We start from the raw sequence: 22,003 nt of genomic DNA on the forward strand, positions 1-22,003 counted from the left end.
CGTCGCAAAACGCAGCGTTTTTGCGTGCGTTTTGCCGCGTTTTTGCGTGCGTTGTGCGTTGCGTCGCCGACGCAGCGGCGCACAACGCTAGTGTGAACGTAGCCTAACTCACACTGATAGCTATATACACATTACCCATTAGTATAGGTGCTCACACCCAGCATACACATGTACACAATAAACACATACCCAATAACTATACAGACCTAAAACCTTACTTTACAGCTGAGTTGCTGAGCGTAAGTAAAAAGGCTCCACTCGGTGTAGCTGCAGCCTGCAGACACTCTCAATTTATCTGCCCTTACAAGAAAGAAGATAGAAGTGTAGAAGCAAGGGGCAGGGCCCCCCGGTGCTCTGCTGGGCCAGTCCGTCACTGCTGGTATCTATCTCTGGCAGAGGTATTTAAATGAAATGAGCGCACCGGTTCCATCAGACCCCGCAACGTGCTCATGATGGACTGAAGGGTTACAATGACGCCCAGATGTATGCTAAGACACCCATTGCTGTCATCTCCATCTTCCTGTGAATCTCACCTTAGCTCCATAGGACACCGAGTTTTTCTCAATATCCTGCAGTATAGAGTATAAGACATCAACCCATTGCAAGTTAAAGTCCCCTTTGCAGGTTTAACCCCTTAGTGACAGAGCCAATTTGGTACTTAATGACCGAGCCAATTTTTGCAATTCTGACCACTGTCACTTTATGAGGTTATAACTCTGGAATGCTTCAACGGATCCCGCTGATTCTGAGATTGTTTTTTTGTGACATATTGTACTTCATGTTAGTGGTAACATTTCTTCGATATTACTTGCGATTATTTATGAAAAAAACGGAAATATGGCGAAAATTTTAAAAATTTTGCAATTTTCAAACTTTGTATTTTTATGCCCTTAAATCAGAGAGATATGTCACGAAAAATAGTTAATAAATAACATTTCCCACATGTCTACTTTACATCAGCACAATTTTGGAAACAAAATTTTTTTTTGTTAGGGAGTTATAAGGGTTAAAAATTGACCAGCAATTTCTCATTTTTACAACACCATTTTTTTTTAGGGACCACATCACATTTGAAGTCATTTTGAGGGGTCTATATGATAGAAAATAATGAAGTGTGACACCATTCTAAAAACTACACCCCTCAAGGTTCTCAAAACCACATTCAAGAAGTTTATTAACCCTTTACGTGCTTCACAGGAACTGAAACAATGTGGAAGGAAAAAATGAACATTTAACTTTTTTTTGCAAACATCTTAATTCAGAACCATTTTTTTTATTTTCACAAGTGTAAAAACAGAAATGTAACCATAAATTTTGTTATGCAATTTCTCCTGACTACGCCAATACCCCATATGTGGGGGTAAACCACTGTTAGGGCGCACCGCAGAACTTGTGAAGGAGCACCGTTTGACTTTTTCAATGCAGAATTGGCTGGAATTGAGATCGGACGCCATGTCACGTTTAGAGAGCCCCTGATGTGCCTAAACAGTGGAAACTCCCCACAAGTGACACCATTTTGGAAACTAGACCCCTTAAGGAACTTATCTAGATGTGTGGTGAGCACTTTGAACCCCCAAGTGCTTCACAGAAGTTTATAACGTAGAGCCGTGAAAATAAAAAATCGCTTTTGTTTACACAAAAATGATCTTTTCGCCCACAAATTCTTATTTTCACAAGGGTAACAGGAGAAATTAGACCACTAAAGTTGTTGTGCAATTTCTCCTGAGTACGCTGATACCCAATATGTGGGGGTAAACCACTGTTAGGGCGCACCGCAGAGCTTGGAAGAGAAGGAGTGCCGTTTTACTTTTTCAATGTAGAATTGGCTTGAATTGAGATTGGACGCCATGTCGCGTTTGGAGAGCCCCTGCTGTGCCTAAACAGTAGAAATCCCCCACAAGTGACCCCATTTTGGAAACTAGACCCCTTAAGGAACTTATCTAGATGTGTGGCGAGCACTTTGAACCCCCATGTGCTTCACAGAAGTTTATAACGTAGAGCCGTGAAAAAAAAAATTTGCATTTTTTTCTACAAAAATGATCTTTTTGCCCACAAATTTTTATTTTCACAAGGGTAACAGGAGAAATTAGACCACTAAAGTTGTTGTTCGATTTCTCCTGAGTACGTCGATACCCAATATGTGGGGGTAAACCACTGTTTGGGTGCACCGCAGAGCTTGGAAGAGAAAGAGTGCCGTTTTACTTTTTCAATGTAGAATTGGCTGGAATTGAGATCGGACGCCATGTCGCGTTTGGAGAGCCCCTGATGTGCCTAAACAGTAGAAATCCCCCACAAGTGACCCCATTTTGGAAACTAGACCCCCCATGGAACTTATCTAGATGTGTGGTGAGAACCTTGAATGCCCAAGTGCTTCACAGAAGTTTAGAATGCAGAGCCGTGAAAATAAAAAATATTTTTTTTTTCACAATAAAGATTTTTTAGCCCCCAAGTTTTTATTTTCACAAGGGTAACAAGAGAAATTGGACCCCAAAAGTTGTTGTCCAATTTGTCCTGAGTATGCTGGTACCCCATATGTGGGGGTAAACCACTGTTTGGGCGCAGGGCAGAGCTCGGAAGGAAGGAGCGCCATTTTGGAATGCAGACTTTGATAGAATGGTCTGCGGGTATTATGTTGCGTTTGCAGAGCCCCTGATGTACCTAACCAGTAGAAACCCTCCACAAGTGACCCCATTTTGGAAACTAGACCCCCCAAGGAACTTATCTAGATGTGTGGTGAGAACTTTGAATGCCCAAGTGCTTCACAGAAGTTTAGAATGCAGAGTCGTGAAAATAAAAAATATTTTTTTTTCCACAAAAAAGATATTGTAGCACCCAAGTTTTTATTTTCACAAGGGTAACAGGAGAAATTGGACTGCAATAGTTGTTGTCCAATTTATCCCAAGTACGCTGATGCGCCATATGTGGGGGTAAACCACTGTTTGGGCGCACGGCAGAGCTCTGAAGGGAAGGAGCGCCTTTTTGGAATGCAGACTTTGATAGAATGGTCTGTGGGCATTATGTTGCGATTGCAGAGCCCCTGATATACCTAAACTGTAGTAACCCCCCACAAGTGACCCCATTTTGGAAACTAGACCCCCCAAGGAACTTATATAGATGTGTGGTGAGAACTTTGAATGCCCAAGTGCTTCACAGAAGTTTAGAATGCAGAGTCGTGAAAATAAAAAATATTTTTTTTTTCACAAAAAAGATTTTGTAGCCCCCAAGTTTTTATTTTCACAAAGGTAACAAGAGAAATTGGACCCCAGAAGTTGTTGTCCAATTTATCCCGAGTACGCTGATGCCCCATATGTGGGGGTAACCCACTGTTTGGGCGCACGGCAGAGCTCAGAAGGGAGGGAGCACCATTTGACTTTTTGAGCGCAAAATTGGCTGTCGTGTTTGGAGACCCCCTGATGTACCTAAACAGTGGAAACCCCCCAATTCTAGCTCCAACCCTAACCCCAACACACCCCTAACCCTAATCCCAACCTGATCCATAATCCTAATCACTAACCCTAACCATAATCACAACCCTTACCCCAAAACAACCCTAATGTCAACCCTAACCATAACCCTAATCAAAACCCTAAATCCAACACACCCCTAATCCTAATCTCAACCCTAGCCTCAAACCTAACCCTAATCCCAATACACCCCTAATCACAACCCTAACCTTAACCCTAATCCCAAACCTAACCCTAATCCCAAGCGTAACCCTAATGCCAACCCTAACCCTAATACCAACCCTAATCCAAACCCTAACCCTAATCCCAGCTCTAACCCTAACTTTAGCCCCAACCCTAGCCCTAACTTTAGCCCCAACCCTAACCCTAGCCCTAAGGCTACTTTCACACTTGCGTCGTTTGGCATTCCGTCGCAATCCGTCGTTTTGGACAAGAAACGGATCCTGCAAATGTGCCCGCAGGATGCGTTTTTTGCCCATAGACTTGTATTGCCGACGGATCGTGACGGATGGCCACACGTCGCGTCCGTCGTGCACTGGATCAGTTGTGTTTTGGCGGAGCGTCGGCACAAAAAAAGTTCAATGAAACTTTTTTTGTACGTCGCATCCGCCATTTCTGACCGCGCATGCGTGGCCGTAACTCCGCCCCCTCCTCCCCAGGACATAGATTGGGCAGCGGATGCGTTAAAAAACTACAGCTGCTGCCCACGTTGTGCACAATTTTCACAACGTGCGTCGGTATGTCGGGCCGACGCATTGCGACGGCCCCGTACCGACGTAAGTGTGAAAGAAGCCTAACCCTAAATTTAGCCCCAACCCTAACCCTAAATTTAGCCCCAACCCTAACCCTAAATTTAGCCCCAACCCTAGCCCTAACCCTACCCCTAACCCTACCCCTCACCCTACCCCTAACCCTAACCCTACCCCTAACCCTAACCCTACCCCTAACCCTACCCCTAACCCTACCCCTAACCCTACCCCTAACTGCTGTTCTCCTGCCGGCCGGCAGATGGAGACAGATGGCGGGCGCACTGGGCATGCGTCCGCCATGTTCTTCTGCCGGCGGCCAGGAGGAGCAGCAAGAGGATCCAGGGACCTAGGTGAGTATGCTAGGGTTCCCGAATCCCCCTATTTCTCTGTCCTCTGATGTGCGATCATATCAGAGGACAGAGAATTACACTTTCCTTTTTTTTTTTTTTTGCGGTCGCCGGTAATTAACTGTTTACCGACCCCGATCATGCTCTTTGGGGTCTCGGCTACCCCCGGCAGCCGAGACCCCAAAGATTCTCCCGGTGCCGGCCGGCGGGTGCACTGCGCATGCGCCCGCCATTTTGAAGATGGCGGCGCCCACCGGGAGACACGAGGAGCATCGGGGGAGCTAGGTGAGTATTGGGGGGCCACCTGGGACCCCTTTTCTCTGTCCTCCGATGTGCGATCACATCGGAGGACAGAGAAATTAAAAAGAGATCGATTTTTTTTTTTTTTTTGCGATCGCCGGTAAACGGTTAATTACCGGCGATCGCAAATGCGGGGTGGGTTAAAAACCCCCCGAATCATGTTCTCTGGGGTCTCGGCTACCCCCGGCAGCCGAGACCCTGGAGAAAATCGGCCTCTGGGGGGCGCTATGGACTTTTTCCACAGCGCCGTTAATTAACGGCGCTGTGGTTTAAGTACCCTTAGCGGCCGCCGTTAAAAGGCGTATCGGCGGTCGCTAAGGGGTTAAGGGCACTACAAAATAATGAAAAATTAAAGAAAAAAGTTTTTATAAATATAAAAACATTTTAAGAACTTTTTGTATAATTATAAACTGACATGTCTCCGTGATCTTTGTTTGCGGACACGCGGTCCACAAAAAAAAACACGGATATGTGAATAGCAACATAGACTTTATTGGGTACGTGTTGTATTTGAGAAAAACATGGATAGAACGCATATGTGAAAAATGGACGTCTGAATAAGACCTAAGAAGTTAAAGTTTGTTAAATTATATGTACCCCCAAATCACACCACTGTTAAATACAACTCATCCTGAAATAAAAGCAAGCCATCATACAACTATTTTGCTGAAGAAATAAAAGTCATGGCTCCTGAAAAGTGAAAATAAAAAAAAATTATTAAGAATAGTTTGTCATAAAGGTTAAAACTTGCCTTTCCAGGAAGTGGTTAAATACATTGTACAGAGAAATATCTCTGGTTTTATCAAAGTTTCTCTTAACAATTTCCTCTTAATTACAAATGTCATTAATTCAGGAGATTGCGTGTGACCATATTTGTTTATTTTGATACAGTGTGATTATGCCCCAACTTCCTCCCACTTAGTTAATTTGATGCCCCAATTCTCTTACTTGTGATGCTGCCAGATGCAGAATATTGTGAAGTGCCTCCTGCAAATGATTGCACGAGATGTTGCTGTGTTGACTGAGAGGACATGGTTTTCTTTTGTGTAGATGCCACATTTCAGACAGATCCCCGCTGGGGTGAAAAGCAGCTGTGAACATTGGTGTAGGATGGATCATTGTTCAATGTGCTAGACTTGTTAGAATGATAATGATCTCGACAGATATCAGTAATGTGCTTGTTTATATGGAAATACAAAATATTTGTGTACAATACTGAATGGTGTTAAAGGGAGTGTGTCAGCATAAAATTATTTTTCAAATTAAGCATGGCAACCTTGAAGGGAGCATAATTTTTGGTGACTCTCTGTATGGCAGGGACGTACATAGAAATCATTGGGCCCCATAACAGAAGTCTTAATTGGGCCCCCGATGAAAAAAAAAAAAATATTAAGTCAAGGTCACATAAGAGCACTTCCCACAACTGTCTTGCTCCTATTGAAGCCCTGTTCAAACCTATTAGTTTTCCCACACACCTTTCATGCCCCCCCAAACACAGTAAGATACCCCAACGGTGGATTCCTCCACACTACCCTCCACACGCACAGTATGATAACTCCACTCTACCCCCGCAAAGTATAATACCTCCAAAGTGACACCCAACACAGTATGATGGCCCCTACAGTCCCGCACACACAGTATGATGTGTTGTGAATTCTGTGGTCGAGCTCCCTCCTGTGGTCATGAGTGGTACTTCGGCTGGTTCTGTCCATGAGCTTCCTTTGGTGGATGTGAGTGGGGCTGCGACTTCTGAGTTTCCTTCCTCAGGTGACGAGGTTAAGTCGTTAGGTGCAGCTCTATTTAACTCCACCTAGTTCTTTGTTCCTGGTCTCCAGTCAATGTTCCAGTATTGGTCTTGCTCTCTCCTGGATCGTTCTTGTGGCCTGTCTGCCCTGCATAAGCTAAGTTCTGCTTGTGTTACTTTTGTTTGCTATTCTTTCTGTCCAGCTTGCTATATTGGTTTGTCTTGCTTGCTGGCAGCTCTGGGACGCAGAGGAAGCACCTCCGTACCGTTAGTCGGTGCGGAGGGTCTTTTTGCGCCCTCTGCGTGGTTGTTTGTAGGTTTTTGTGCTGACCGCAAAGCTATCTTTCCTATCCTCGGTCTATTCAGTAAGTTGGGCCTCACTTTGCTGAAATCTATTTCATCTCTGTGTTTGTATTTTCATCTTTACTCACAGTCATTATGTGTGGGGGGCTGCCTTTTCCTTTGGGGAATTTCTCTGAGGCAAGGTAGGCTTATTTTTCTATCTTCAGGGCTAGCTAGTTTCTCAGGCTGTGCCCGAGGCGCCTAGGTCTGGTCAGGAGCGCTCCACGGCTACCTCTAGTGTGGTGTGATAGGATTAGGGATTGCGGTCAGCAGAGTTCCCACGTCTCAGAGCTCGTCCTATGTGATTAGCAACTATCAGGTCATTTTCTGTGCTCGTATTCACCAGGTCCATTGTGGTTCTGAATCACCAGTTCATAACAGTACTGGAGGCCAGGAACAAAGAACTAGGTGGAGTTAAATGGAGCAGCACCTAACGACTTAACCTCGTCACCTGAGGAAGGAAACTCAGAAGCCGCAGCCCCACTCACATCCACCAAAGGAAGCTCATGGACAGAACCAGCCGAAGTACCACTCATGACCACAAGAGGGAGCTCGACCACAGAATTCACAACAGTAATTATTGTAAACTATTTCTGGCTTTGAAACCCCGCTCCTCTGGTGACCCAGTTCAACAAGTAAAGATCATTATTTCTTTATTACGTGGCGACCCTCAAGACTGGGCAGGAGATCCTGCATTATGTGATACTGATGCGTTTTTTCTGGCGCTCGGGTTACTTTATGATGAACCTAATTCAGTGGATCAGGCAGAGAAAATCTTGCTGGCTCTGTGTCAGGGTCAGGATGAGGTAGAGATATATTGTCAGAAGTTTAGGAAGTGGTCTGTGCTCACTCAATGGAATGAATGTGCTCTGGCAGCAATTTTCAGAAAGGGTCTCTCTGAAGCCCTTAAGGATGTCATGGTGGCATTTCCTATGCCTGCTGGTCTGAATGAGTCTATGTCTTTGGCCATTCAGATCGATCGACGCTTACGTGAGCGTAAAACTGTGCACCATTTGGCGGTATTATCTGAGCATAAACCTGAGCCTATGCAATGTAATAGGACTTTGACCAGAGCTGAACGGCAAGAACACAGACGTCGGAATGGGCTGTGTTTTTACTGTGGTGATTCCACTCATGCTATCTCCGATTGTCCTAAGCGCACTAAGCGGTTCGCTAGGTCTGCCACCATTGGTACTGTACAGTCGAAATTTCTTTTGTCCGTTACTTTGATCTGCTCTTTGTCATCCTACTCTGTCATGGCATTTGTGGATTCAGGCGCTGCCCTGAATTTGATGGACTTGGAGCTGGCTAGGCGCTGTGGGTTTTTCTTGGAGTCCTTGCAGCATCCTATTCCATTGAGAGGAATTGATGCTACGCCTTTGGCCAAGAATAAGCCTCAGTATTGGACCCAACTGACCATGTGCATGGCTCCTGCGCATCAGGAGGATATTCGCTTTTTGGTGTTGCAGAATCTGCATGATGTGGTCGTGTTGGGGTTGCCATGGCTACAAGTCCATAACCCAGTATTGGATTGGAAATCAATGTCTGTGTCCAGCTGGGGTTGTCAGGGGGTACATGGTGATGTTCCATTTCTGTCTATTTCATCATCCACCCCTTCTGAGGTCCCAGAGTTCTTGTCAGATTACCGGGATGTATTTGATGAGCCCAAGTCCAATGCCCTACCTCCGCATAGGGATTGTGATTGTGCTATCGATTTGATTCCTGGTAGTAAGTTTCCTAAAGGTCGACTGTTTAATTTGTCTGTACCTGAGCACGCCGCTATGCGGAGTTACGTAAAGGAATCCTTGGAGAAGGGTCATATTCGCCCGTCGTCGTCGCCATTGGGGGCAGGGTTCTTTTTTGTGGCCAAGAAGGATGGTTCGTTGAGACCTTGTATTGATTACCGCCTTCTAAATAAAATCACAGTCAAATTTCAGTACCCCTTGCCGCTGCTGTCTGATTTGTTTGCTCGGATTAAGGGGGCTAGTTGGTTCACCAAGATAGATCTTCGTGGTGCGTATAATCTTGTGCGTATTAAACAGGGCGATGAATGGAAAACAGCATTTAATACGCCCGAGGGCCATTTTGAGTACCTGGTTATGCCATTCGGGCTTTCCAATGCTCCATCAGTATTTCAGTCCTTTATGCATGACATCTTCCGAGAGTACCTGGATAAATTCCTGATTGTATACTTGGATGATATTTTGGTCTTCTCGGATGATTGGGAGTCGCACGTGAAGCAGGTTAGAATGGTGTTCCAGGTCCTGCGTGCGAATTCTTTGTTTGTGAAGGGGTCAAAGTGTCTCTTTGGTGTTCAGAAGGTTTCATTTTTGGGTTTCATTTTTTCCCCTTCTACTATCGAGATGGACCCTGTTAAAGCTCAGGCCATTTATGATTGGACTCAGCCGACATCTCTGAAGAGTCTGCAAAAGTTCCTGGGCTTTGCTAATTTTTATCGTCGCTTCATCAATAATTTTTCTAGTATTGCTAAACCGTTGACTGATTTAACCAAGAAGGGTGCTGATGTGGTCAATTGGTCTTCTGCTGCTGTGGAAGCTTTTCAGGAGTTGAAGCGTCATTTTTCTTCTGCCCCTGTGTTGTGCCAGCCAGATGTTTCGCTCCCGTTCCAGGTCGAGGTGGATGCTTCTGAAATTGGAGCAGGGGCTGTTTTGTCGCAAAGAAGTTCTGATGGCTCGGTGATGAAACCATGTGCCTTCTTTTCCAGGAAGTTTTCGCCTGCTGAGCGTAATTATGATGTTGGCAATCGAGAGTTGCTGGCCATGAAGTGGGCATTCGAGGAGTGGCGTCATTGGCTTGAAGGAGCTAAGCATCGCGTGGTGGTCTTGACTGATCACAAGAACTTGACTTATCTCGAGTCTGTCAAATGGTTGAATCCTAGACAGGCTCGTTGGTCGCTGTTTTTCTCCCGTTTTGACTTTGTGGTTTCGTACCTTCCGGGCTCTAAAAATGTGAAGGCGGATGCCCTGTCTAGGAGTTTTGTGCCCGACTCTCCGGGTTTGCCTGAGCCGGCGGGTATTCTCAAAGAGGGGGTAATTTTGTCTGCCATCTCCCCTGATTTGCGGCGGGTGCTGCAAAAATTTCAGGCTAATAGACCTGACCGTTGCCCAACGGAGAAACTGTTTGTCCCTGATAAATGGACGAGTAGAGTTATCTCTGAGGTTCATTGTTCGGTGTTGGCTGGTCATCCTGGAATCTTTGGTACCAGAGATTTGGTGGCTAGATCCTTTTGGTGGCCGTCTCTGTCGCGGGATGTGCGTTCTTTTGTGCAGTCCTGTCTGATTTGTGCTCGGGCTAAGCCCTGCTATTCTCGTGCCAGTGGGTTGCTTTTCCCTTGCTGGTCCCGAAGAGGCCTTGGACACATATCTCTATGGATTTTATTTTGGATCTCCCTATCTCTCAAAAGATGTCGGTCATTTGGGTGGTTTGTGATCGCTTCTCTAAGATGGTCCATTTGGTACCCTTGTCTAAATTGCCCTCCTCCTCTGATTTGGTGCCATTGTTTTTCCAGCATGTGGTTCGTTTACATGGCATTCCAGAGAACATCGTTTCTGACAGAGGTTCCCAGTTTGTTTCGAGGTTTTGGCGAGCCTTTTGTGCTAGGATGGGCATTGATTTGTCTTTTTCCTCGGCTTTCCATCCTCAGACAAATGGCCAAACTGAACGAACCAATCAGACCTTGGAAACATATCTGAGATGTTTTGTTTCTGCTGATCAGGATGATAGGGTGTCCTTTTTGCCTTTGGCTGAGTTCGCCCTTAATAATCGGGCCAGCTCGGCTACTTTGGTTTCGCCGTTTTTCTGCAATTCTGGTTTCCATCCTCGTTTCTCTTCAGGGCAGGTTGAGTCTTCGGACTGTCCTGGTGTGGATACTGTGGTGGATAGGTTGCAGCAGATTTGGACTCATGTAGTGGACAATTTGACATTGTCCCAGGAGAACGCTCAACGTTTCGCTAACCGCAGGTGCTGTGTGGGTCCCCGACTTCGTGTTGGGGATTTAGTTTGGTTGTCGTCTCGTTATATTCCTATGAAAGTTTCCTCTCCTAAGTTTAAGCCTCGTTTCATTGGTCCGTATAGGATTTCTGAGGTTCTTAATCCTGTGTCTTTTCGTTTGACCCTTCCAGCTTCTTTTTCCATCCATAATGTATTCCATAGGTCATTGTTGCGGAGATACGTGGCACCTGTGGTTCCATCCGTTGATCCTCCTGCCCCGGTTTTGGTTGAGGGGGAGTTGGAGTATATAGTGGAGAAGATTTTGGATTCTCGTATTTCGAGACGGAAACTCCAGTACCTGGTTAAGTGGAAGGGTTATGGTCAGGAAGATAATTCCTGGGTCTTTGCCTCTGATGTTCATGCTGCCGATCTGGTTCGTGCCTTTCATTTGGCTCATCCTGGTCGGCCTGGGGGCTCTGGTGAGGGTTCGGTGACCCCTCCTCAAGGGGGGGGGTACTGTTGTGAATTCTGTGGTCGAGCTCCCTCCTGTGGTCATGAGTGGTACTTCGGCTGGTTCTGTCCATGAGCTTCCTTTGGTGGATGTGAGTGGGGCTGCGGCTTCTGAGTTTCCTTCCTCAGGTGACGAGGTTAAGTCGTTAGGTGCTGCTCTATTTAACTCCATCTAGTTCTTTGTTCCTGGCCTCCAGTCAATGTTCCAGTATTGGTCTTGCTCTCTCCTGGATCGTTCTTGTGGCCTGTCTGCCCTGCATAAGCTAAGTTCTGCTTGTGTTACTTTTGTTTGCTATTTCTTCTGTCCAGCTTGCTATATTGGTTTGTCTTGCTTGCTGGAAGCTCTGGGACGCAGAAGAAGCACCTCCGTACCGTTAGTCGATGCGGAGGGTCTTTTTGTGCCCTCTGCGTGGTTGTTTGTAGGTTTTTGTGCTGACCGCAAGGCTATCTTTCCTATCCTCGGTCTATTCAGTAAGTTGGGCCTCACTTTGCTGAAATCTATTTCATCTCTGTGTTTGTATTTTCATCTTTACTCACAGTCATTATGTGTAGGGGCTGCCTTTTCCTTTGGGGAATTTCTCTGAGGCAAGGTAGGCTTATTTTTCTATCTTCAGGGCTAGCTAGTTTCTCAGGCTGTGCCCGAGGCACCTAGGTCTGGTCAGGAGCGCTCCACGGCTACCTCTAGTGTGGTGTGATAGGATTAGGGATTGCGGTCAGCAGAGTTCCCACGTCTCAGAGCTCGTCCTATGTGATTAGCAACTATCAGGTCATTTTCTGTGCTCGTATTCACCAGGTCCATTGTGGTTCTGAATCACCAGTTCATAACAATGATGGCCCCGACACAGCCTTCTACTCAATATGATAGCCCCAAAACAACTCTCCATACAGTATGATAGCCTATACACTACAGTATAGTGGTCTGCTAGGGCTAGCGGAATGCACCAAATAATTAGAAAGATAGTATAAGGTGCATTCGCAGCCCGGGGTCCACCGTGCAGAGATGGAACCTGCTGCTGAGTAATGACGGACTATATGGCGGCATAATGTGGATACACACACGGGTTAGCTTCACCGGGTATGAAGGAAGCGAACCCTGTTGCGTCACAGGGCCGCTGTACCGCACGAAGAGCGCTAGCAAGGAATCACAGAACTCTGTCCCAAGACTCAGGGAAAGAGGTCCTCTAGACCTCTTGCGCTCGACACCGCTACTGGGGTGTCAGAGTTTAGCAGAAATAATAATTTAATGCACAAGAGTGCATGCAGTGCCGCTCTGGCAGACGCCACTAACCACCCAGGGTCAGGAAAGCGCTCTATTAGCGCACTGGCGGTCACTGCAATCAGACGCTGTATCGTGTGCTATGAGTGCAGGTAGCACTGTCGGGCGCTAGATAGCATCCACCATTCACGAGCAGTCAACACTAGAAAGGGGATGATTAAGGAGCGACAGTCACACATCTACACACACGTTATCAAGTATACACTAGCGCATGGCTGAGTGGCCATGCAAACCTTTTATAGCAGCAGTGCTACGGGACCTTCCAGATAGTCTAATAGGAGCCGCAACAGGACCCGAGCATGTGACCCCCAACCTCCAATGGGAGGTCGTCCCATGGGCATGCTCAGTATGGGAAAAGCAGGAGTTAGTCCCAGAAAGACTTGCTCGCTGCTGATCAGTGCTGGCTACAATATCAGCTTGAGCCAGGCGCTGGGACCGACTGCAGCTGGAGAAGAATGGGAGACCGCAGCGAAGATGGTTTGAGATTCCTCCTGTGCAGAGGCGGGAACTCGACACCTAACATGGTCATTATTCAACCCATCTATCTAGCTTTGCAAATAGTATGATCGCTCCACTGATAGTAGCCCTCCAAATAGTATGATGGCTCCCCCCAAGCAGCATGATGGACCCCACAAATAGCCCTCCAAATAATATGTTGTCCCCTCAAATAGCCCTCCAAATAGGATGATGACCCCCACAAAGTACTCATTGAGTAAAAAAAAATACTCACCACTCCCCATTCCACTGCTGCTACTGTCTCTGTAGTATGTGGTCTTTCCTGCTTGGCACAATGTAATGATTTCATAGAATCCGCTATGCTGAGAAGGCAGATGCACAGGGAGAATAATGGAGGAGGGAGTGAGTAGCCCGCCAGAGCAGTGGGGTACTCGGTACCGAGTCTGGACACAATTAAAGGGGTGGTCACGGTGGCAGCGACCTGGTCCGTGGCCCTGGGTGCCCAAGTAAAATGGGAAAGGTCTTTTAAGGGAGTTGTAATAAAGTTTGTGTTCGTGACGCCACATGTGGTTCTCGGTCAGAGGGGACCGACGCTACTTAAAGGGATCCTCTGGAGTGATGTTACTGCAGCAAAGATGGTGACACTTCCCACAGGTGAAGCGGGTCCCCAGGGCTCCCGGTGTGCTGGGCAGGGATGGTGTATGTTGGCAAATAAATGGAGGACTCAGGGTTGTAACGTCTTTACCTGGTTTACTGGTGGTAGGAGGCCATAGTCCAGGGTACCAGGAACAGGTGGTGATATGGTCCAGCCGGCCTAGAGGCAAAGGTGGATCCCTCTTCCAGGTGAGGTCCGTAAGCCTTCCTACTCGCACTAGCATGAGAGGTCCTTGCTGCCTGTGGTTTCCGTACAAAGTCCTCTAGTGTCCTGGGACAGTTACCTGTATGATGGGCAGTGTGAGCCTTTTTATAGGGTCTGTATCACAACCCCAGCTCTTAGTGTACTGCTGCCCTTCAGGTGTGGGTGTGGGCAAATTACATAAAGTCATATGCCCTCTGGTTCTGCCGTGCGACCTGGAGTACAACACAGCTTCGGGCTCTCGATGCCCGGTTCCTGCGCTTTGGCTCAGAGGGTGCTCTGTCACAGTTCCCCTCTAAGCCCTTTCCTTCTCCTGTGCTCCTTTCCTCTGATGCTCACTACATTCCAACCCTTCAGGTTCTCTTCCTTTTCTGGAGCTACAGCTTACAGTCCTGGCTGCACAGCTCCACTCTCTGCTCTCTCCTTCATCTCTCTTCACTATCTGCTCCAGACTGATCTAACTCCTCCTCCAGACCAGAACACTTAAAGCTGGGGAAGCTCCCCTGAATCCGAGTTCAGAGCTCCCCCTTCTTGCCTGGATTCAGAATGTGTTTTATGTAGGTGCATTACCTGGTAATTGGAATCTTCCTTGCCTCCAAAAATGATAGGCAACATCTCTGTAACAACTGGTTACCTGGGGTGTTATAGGAGCGTCAGCTGACACCATCTTTCCATCATGGCATTCAACTGTATCTTTATCCAGGATGTGAATACAGTTAAAAGTTCGGTGGGGGGAGCCCTGAGCCGGCACTGGCATCAGGCTCACACCAGGCTGTGTGGTCTGCCGCTATTAGTGATATGTCACTGCTGCACAGGAAAGGGCAGTTTGCTGAGTTATAATATATTGTTAAACAAATGGTTTTACCCCTCCACACCGGCCAGAGGCTAAAGTACACACTTTTTGGCTACACCTGGTGAATGGGAGCCTATGAGAATGTTAAAGTATATGTACTGAACAGGTTCTGTCATATACTATCAGTACAAGAGTAGATTGCCGGCATCTGGAATTTAAACACATGCTCCAACCCTCTTCTTGTCTGTAACACTGAACACCTACAGTAGTATGACGAGGGCCAACAGCCTAAAACACCGTGTCTGCGAATTCAGATACTGATTTGGCTATTTATCCTAAGTCATATTACAAGACTCATTAAAGGGTTGATTGTGACTTGTAGGATCGCTACTTCCAACAGGTGGCGCTAGAGTTCAAATCCTCTTTTTCTCTGAAGAGGCAATTTGCATAACTTTAGAGCAATTTTTCACCCAATTGGCCAGAATTTTGTCATAAATTGCTTTAAAAAGTCACAACATTTTTGCGCAACTTTGAGCTGTGCAAATATTTTGTGACTTTTGATGTTTTCATGCAAGTTTCTCTCAGCTCTACTAAAATGTTCGAAGCTGGGGCGGAACGAGGGGGCAGCAGGGGTGTGATGCCACAGCTCATCTAATTCATACCGAGCTGTTGTGTTCCTCACAAGAAAAATCTTACTCCAGTCAATGATTGGTTAAGGCATGCTCCTCTTAATAAATCAGAAATGCCCCCTCATCATGACTGTAGAAAAAAATCGCTGGTCTTAATGGATCAAGGTCAATATTTTTGGCAAAGAGAGTATATTCCGCATTTGGTAGTGGCTACATTGGCAATCTAATAAGCATAAGTATGTTGAAATGGCAGTGGCCATTTAAAACATCAGCAGTGCTGAATCAAGGTTGACACACAGATGGTCCATTCTGGCCAGGGTGAATTGTGCTTAGGGAAAAATGTGTCCATCACTCGGCTATTTTAAGGCTACCCATATAAAGATGTGATTTTATGAAAGTGATGAGTGACATAAATTATTATTTTAGAGGAGTAAATAGGGAACAAAATAGCGCAATAGGGTTTTATCTTGATGTCAGTGACAGTCATAAACTGGTTATGCTCACTTGGTTCAGTTGTGTAGAACAGCACACTACGAAGCACGGAATAAAAAAATCACAGCTGCTGCTGCACCGCAGGTTGGAGAAACCAACGTAATATCAGCTACAGGAAGGAAACAGGTCTTCTGTGCTGCAGTTGATGATCCAAATGGAAATATAATGAGACAAGAGTAATAACAATGCGGTTTATTTTCAATGTGTTTCAAAGTCTTTCAACTTCTTTACCTGGAAAAAACACAATGATCACAAATTCTTATTTTACAGCAAATGCTTGTAAAGTGGTACCATGTGGTTTTAAAACTCGCTCACACCACCGTATTTTCGGTCCGAGTTCTGTCCATGGAAAAAACAGAGAGCACTCTACCAATGTTATTCAATGTGGCAGTGTAGATGAGCAATTTTTTCACTGACTAAACCTGTGTGTCAAAAAAATTGCAGCATGCACGAGTTTCTTACGTGTATCGGATGAGACTCACCCATTTAAGTCTTTGGCCACGTAAAAAAATAGGATGCCATACCAAGACACAGTATAGCATTTGTTTTTTTACGGATACACTGCAGATCTGTAAAATAAAAAATCTTAAATGGTCTTCTAAATTATTAAAATGTAAAAACGGTTTGCATACAGACTGCAGATGGACGACAAGGGAGAAAAAACTAGTTTGCTCTGATAAAGGATGAAGATTAACGCCTAATGGTCATACTCATGGAAACGATTTGAAGTCATGTTTTTAAGTTCTCCACAGTAAAGTTCACAATTTTACTGGAGCTGGATATTCTATTTAGAAAAAATTGTTCCACTTGTCTGGATGCAACTATGAATGATTTATATGCTTGTGTGACCCTAGCCTCACAGAGAGGATCAATGCAGAGTATACTGTATACAAAGTGTCATTTAATCTAATCATATTTGGTTGATTAAATAAATTAAATATCAGAAACCATAAACTGTTTTATATTTTCCATGATTTTTCTTTAGGGATCCAACACACTGAACAAATCACTTCTTCAAAAGATAAATAATTTAAAGAAAATACATATAGTGCCATGCTGCTTAGGAGAAAAGTTTACTTTAAGGTTTGCTGTATGCGCCCGAACTGTGGAATCAAATCACATTGTATTTGCTTGGAAGCACATTGAAGAACTGGCCACTGAACTCCTAATGGCGGAAGGTGAAACAAAATAACACGACTTCTTTTGGTAAGAGTTTGGTCTTTTATCAATGGGGCAGATCTTACTAATCCAGTCTAGTAATAAAGATATGCCACATTCATCACAGTGACTTAGGGTACCGTCACACACTGCCATTTCGATCGCTACGACGGTACGATTCGTGACGTTCCAGCGATATCATTACGATATAGCTGTGTCTGACACGCAGCAGCGATCAGGGATCCTGCTGAGAATTGTACGTCGCAGCAGATCGTTTAGAACTTTCTTTTGTCGCTGGATCTCCCGCTGGCATCGCTAGATCGGTGTGTGTGACACCGATCTAGCGATCTAGCGATGCGATCTAGCGATGCGTTCGCTTGTAACCAGGGTAAACATCGGGTTACTAAGCGCAGGACCGCGCTTAGTAACCCGATGTTTACCCTGGTTACAAGCGTAAAACTAAAAAAAAAAAAACAGCACATACTTACATTCTGGTGTCCGTCAGGTCCCTTGCCGTCTGCTTCCCGCACTCAGTGACTGCCGGCCGTAAAGTGAAAGCAGAGCACAGCGGTGACGTGCTTTCACTTTCACTTTACGGCCAGCAGTCAGTGAATGCGGGAAGCAGACGGCAAGGGACAGACACCGGAATGTAAGTATGTGCTGTTTGTTTTTTTTTACGCTGTTAACCAGGGTAAACATCGGGTTACTAAGCGCGGTCCTGCGCTTAGTAACCCGATGTTTACCCTGGTTACCCGGGTACCTCGGCATCGTTGGTCGCTGGAGAGCTGTCTGTGTGACAGCTCCCCAGCGACCACACTACGATTTACCTACGATCACGGCCAGGTCATATCGCTGGTCGTGATCATAGGTAAATCGTATAGTGTGACGGTACCCTTATACTGGATGATAAATTGGGTGCATCTTTATAAACATTTGTGTACGTTTACACCACCTATAAGTTGGTTTACCATGTGCCAAAAATTCTCTGCCAACGTTTTGCTGTACTCTGACTACACCCCTTTCCTGTAAAATCACATGTTAGTGAGTACATCTGAAAAAATATTCACAATACGAACTGTTTTTAGGTCAAACCAATAAATCATCTCCAATGTTTTTGTGCTTTGCAGCAAAAGATTGTTGAAATGTCCATTCATTATGTGGACAGCTGAAATATCGGTGCATGTTTTTTAAATCGGGTCTTGTTAATAATGTCCATTCATTATGTGGACAGCTGACCAGCACACCTAATATACAGTATTGTTCAAGAGTTTGTCAGGTGTGATAAAAATGCTGCAAAATATGAATGGCTTGAAAACAGCTTCCAAATCATTTATTCTTCTAGGTAAACTGGCACACAGTTTTTGAAGGAGCATGGCAGGGAGGTTGTTCCAAACATCTTGAAGAACTTATTATAGATCACCTGTTGATTCTTCTTTCTCTTCATGTAATCCCAGACAGACTCAATTATTTTGAGATCATGGCTCCATGTGTGCCATATCTTCACTGCCAAGACGCCTTGGTATTTTTATATGAAGATGGTTCTTAATGATATTGCCTGCGTATTTGGAGTTGTTGTTCTGATGCTATATCTTGAAGCCAATTAGATGCTTCCCTGATGGTAATGCATGATATCTGTCTGTATTTATCAGCATTGAGGACACTATTAATCTTAACTAAATCCACAACTATGATGATATGGTCCATGATTAGCCATGATCTCAACATACTTGAGTCTGTTTGGGATTACATGAAGAGAAAGACAGATTTACACAAGCCTACAGCCACAGAAAAACTCTAGTTATATCTCCAAGATGTTCAGAATAGCCTCCCTGCCGCGTTTCTTCAAAAACTGTGCAAGTGTACCTAGAAGAAGTTTTGATTTGATGTTGGTTTGAAGGCAAATGGTATTTACAGAAATATTGATTTTGTTTAAATTTCTCTTTTTTTCAATCATTTTGCATTTTGTTAATTGATAAAAATAAACCTTTAACAATTTGATTTTTGAAAGCATTTGTAACAACTCTGCTGGCATCACAGCATGGCCTCACATCTCTCACACAATCTTACCCACTGCTCCAGGCCATGATGTGGTTTCTGTTCCTTCCCAGCTCCATATTCTGTGTCTCTGCCCTGTGCATGCCTCATGGCTATGTGTATAGGGGGCCGGCGCCTGAACTCTCTGGTTCTTATAGGAATCAGGTGCATCTGTCCAATCAGTTCCTGACCAATTATCAAGAGGCCTCCTGTATATAGTGCAGCTCCACCCTGTGCTCTGGGCCTGTGCAATGTGTTAGCTCAGTTAGTGTTTAGCTGCTGAGTTTGCCTGGCCTTGCTCTGAGTTATTCCCTCTGAGCTTTTCTCTGTGCTTTTGCCTTGTTCTTGTAGTCCGCCCTCCAGGAGGCAGAATATCCTGGTCCCTGTGTCTTTGTCCCTGTGTCTTGTTCTATTGCCTTGTCTGTACTTTGTCTTTTCTCGGTCTCCTTGTCTGTGGCTTTGTTCCCTGCTTTCTTTCCTTGTGTTTTCTGTCTGCTTTCACTCCGCACTCTTGCGGCTCTGCACTCAGACCTTGCTTCGCACTCTCTGGCTTTGCTCTGTGGCTCCGCTCTTTGCGGTTCCATCTGGCCCCGCTCTTTGCGGTACTATCTGGCTTCGCCTCCTGTGTTTCTGCACTTGGCTCCGTCTCTGCTCTTGGCTCCGCCTCCAGCGTCTCCGCTCTTGGCTCCGCCTCCAGCATCTCCGCTCTTGGCTCCGCCTCCAGCGTCTCCGCTCTTGGCTCCGCCTCCAGCGTCTCCGCTCTTGTCTCCGCTCTTGGCTCCGCCTCCAGCGTCTCCGCTCTTGGCTCTGCCTCCAGCGTCTCCGCTCTTGGCTCTGCCTCCAGCGTCTCCGCTCTTGGCTCCGCCTCCAGCGTCTCCGCTCTTGGCTCCGCCTCCAGCATCTCCGCCCTTGGCTCTGCCTTCTCCTTCTCTTCTCTTAGTTCCACCTTCTACTTGTTACTTGGTCCTCCTGTGTGAACAGGTCCCTACCTGTTCCTTCATTCTCCTTTCCTTCTGGCTTGTTTCCGTACCTGCATCTTCTGTGTGTACAGGTCCCTACCTGTTCCTTCATCACACTCACAATAGGACTGCACTCGGGTGTCATCAGAGTGCAGCCTGATTCATACATCACATCAACCCGTCCTGTGTATCCTGTGTTCCTGCCAGTCCTGCCGTTCCTGCCCTGCCTTCCAGTCCTGTGTTCTCTGCAGTGCCTCCCAATCCTGTGTTCCTGCCAGTCCTGCCGTTCCTGCCCTGCCTTCCAGTCCTGTGTTCCTGCTGTCCTATCGAGTCCTGTTTCCTGCCATGTCTCTGCCAGCCCTGAGTTCTCTGCCGTGTCTCTGCCAGCCCTGTCTCAGCCGTGCCAGCCTACTCATCTGTGTTCCAGCCGTGCTCTTCTGCCAGTCCTGCTTAATGCCCGCACCAATCCAGGTGTTCCTGTCTCCCAAGTGGGATCAGCAGCCACAGCCAGACATCACCCTGGAGTGGCACCTGGTAGCTTCCTATTGCACAAGTCTGACCTCACCATCAGAGGCTCCAGCGAACACCTAGGAAGCTACTTAGTTACACCCCTTCCAGGGAAGTTTGGTCTGTGGTCCAGTGGGGCCACACCCCCATATGCCCGCGCCAACCAGTCTGGGCGCGTGCGTGACAGCATTCTTCCTTTCATCATTTTCTTCCATAACTGCCTAAATATTTTTGCACAGTACAATAAATGAGCTTATTGGACATCTCATTTCAAAATTACAGTCCTTCATATGTAGTTTGACTTCCTATCCATCTTTAACACTTATTTTGGCTAGTCTATCAAATGTGAATGTGGCTCTCCACTGTATGACTTTAAGAGATCAGACACTTCTTTGTCTGTGGATGGTTGATCATTGTAATTGTAGGACATCACATCTAATTATAGCTCTAACAGCTATTCCAGTTGCTGTGCAGCTCAAAAGCAGTGGGGTTCACTCAACGGCATTTAGGCAGATTTTCTCAAACTGCATTGTCTAATGTAAAATCTTTCCAATCCTTTGGTTGAAATTGATGGACACGTGTCTTTTTTCAATTGTACTATGTAACTATATGTACCTTTATTTACAATTTGGGATGATCCAATAGGAACCCACACTAACAATTCCTAAAACTTAACTTTTATTATGGATTAAAATAGTGGGGTAAAACTGATCATGAAGCGTTCTGTCCCTATATTGTCTAAACAATTCTAATATAATGTAGAGGTCATTGACTAATATCACTTAGTGACACACCTGGGTATCAACATTATAGGGCAAACAGGATAGTTTTTCCTAGAGCACATGTCCCCGTAACATGTTTCACAGTAGATGCGGCATCAACAGGGGATGAGATTATAGCTAGAATGGCGGCCAGCCAAACAAGCCTCATATATATAGCCTCTGTGCTACAAACTGGAGCCAATGCGATAATATGTATCTTATTGCAGGAAGTAACTTAGGTAGAACTCATCCAACTACAAGCAATAATAGCATTTACCAGCAATCAAAACACCTTATGTGTTATAAGAAACGCTATCATACGTTCAATTTTCTTTGCAGTGTCAGCTTCAGTGTTACCATGCTTACCAGCTACCAATCAGAACAGCGTTCAATATTCATGCACCAATTAGCTAGTCGCTCGTCATCAGTGATGTTATCATTACATGGCACGACATGACTGGATATCAGGACTTCATAGATGCCTTAACCACAGTGATTGGATAGTTATAACAATGACATGGCACTTCTTGATATGAGCGCATATGATGCTTTGCCTTGTATACCAAAACCATTTAGCACATTAAAATTGATTAATATTAACACCATATCTGTCTTGAGAGTCGCGGAAGCTAGAGAAGAAACGCCACAGGGTTGATTACGGCAAAAACTTTATAA

At 45.6% G+C, this 22,003-nt stretch overlaps 1 protein-coding gene across 3 annotated transcripts in view; it reads left to right on the forward strand.

Moving 5' to 3' along the window:
• DDC (dopa decarboxylase) overlaps window positions 1-22,003 on the forward strand; it is a 313,463-nt gene that overhangs the window by 272,584 nt on the left and 18,876 nt on the right. For all 3 annotated transcript variants that reach the window (XM_069730344.1, XM_069730340.1, XM_069730343.1), the window contains one exon: window positions 16,895-17,115. In XM_069730344.1, coding sequence (XP_069586445.1) covers window positions 16,895-17,101 — 207 coding nt within the window. In that variant the 3' untranslated portion in view covers window positions 17,102-17,115. The remainder of the gene's footprint in view (window positions 1-16,894; window positions 17,116-22,003) is intronic.

This window comes from Ranitomeya imitator, chromosome 6 (genome assembly GCF_032444005.1).
Source record: "Ranitomeya imitator isolate aRanImi1 chromosome 6, aRanImi1.pri, whole genome shotgun sequence".
Lineage (NCBI taxonomy): Eukaryota > Metazoa > Chordata > Amphibia > Anura > Dendrobatidae > Ranitomeya > Ranitomeya imitator.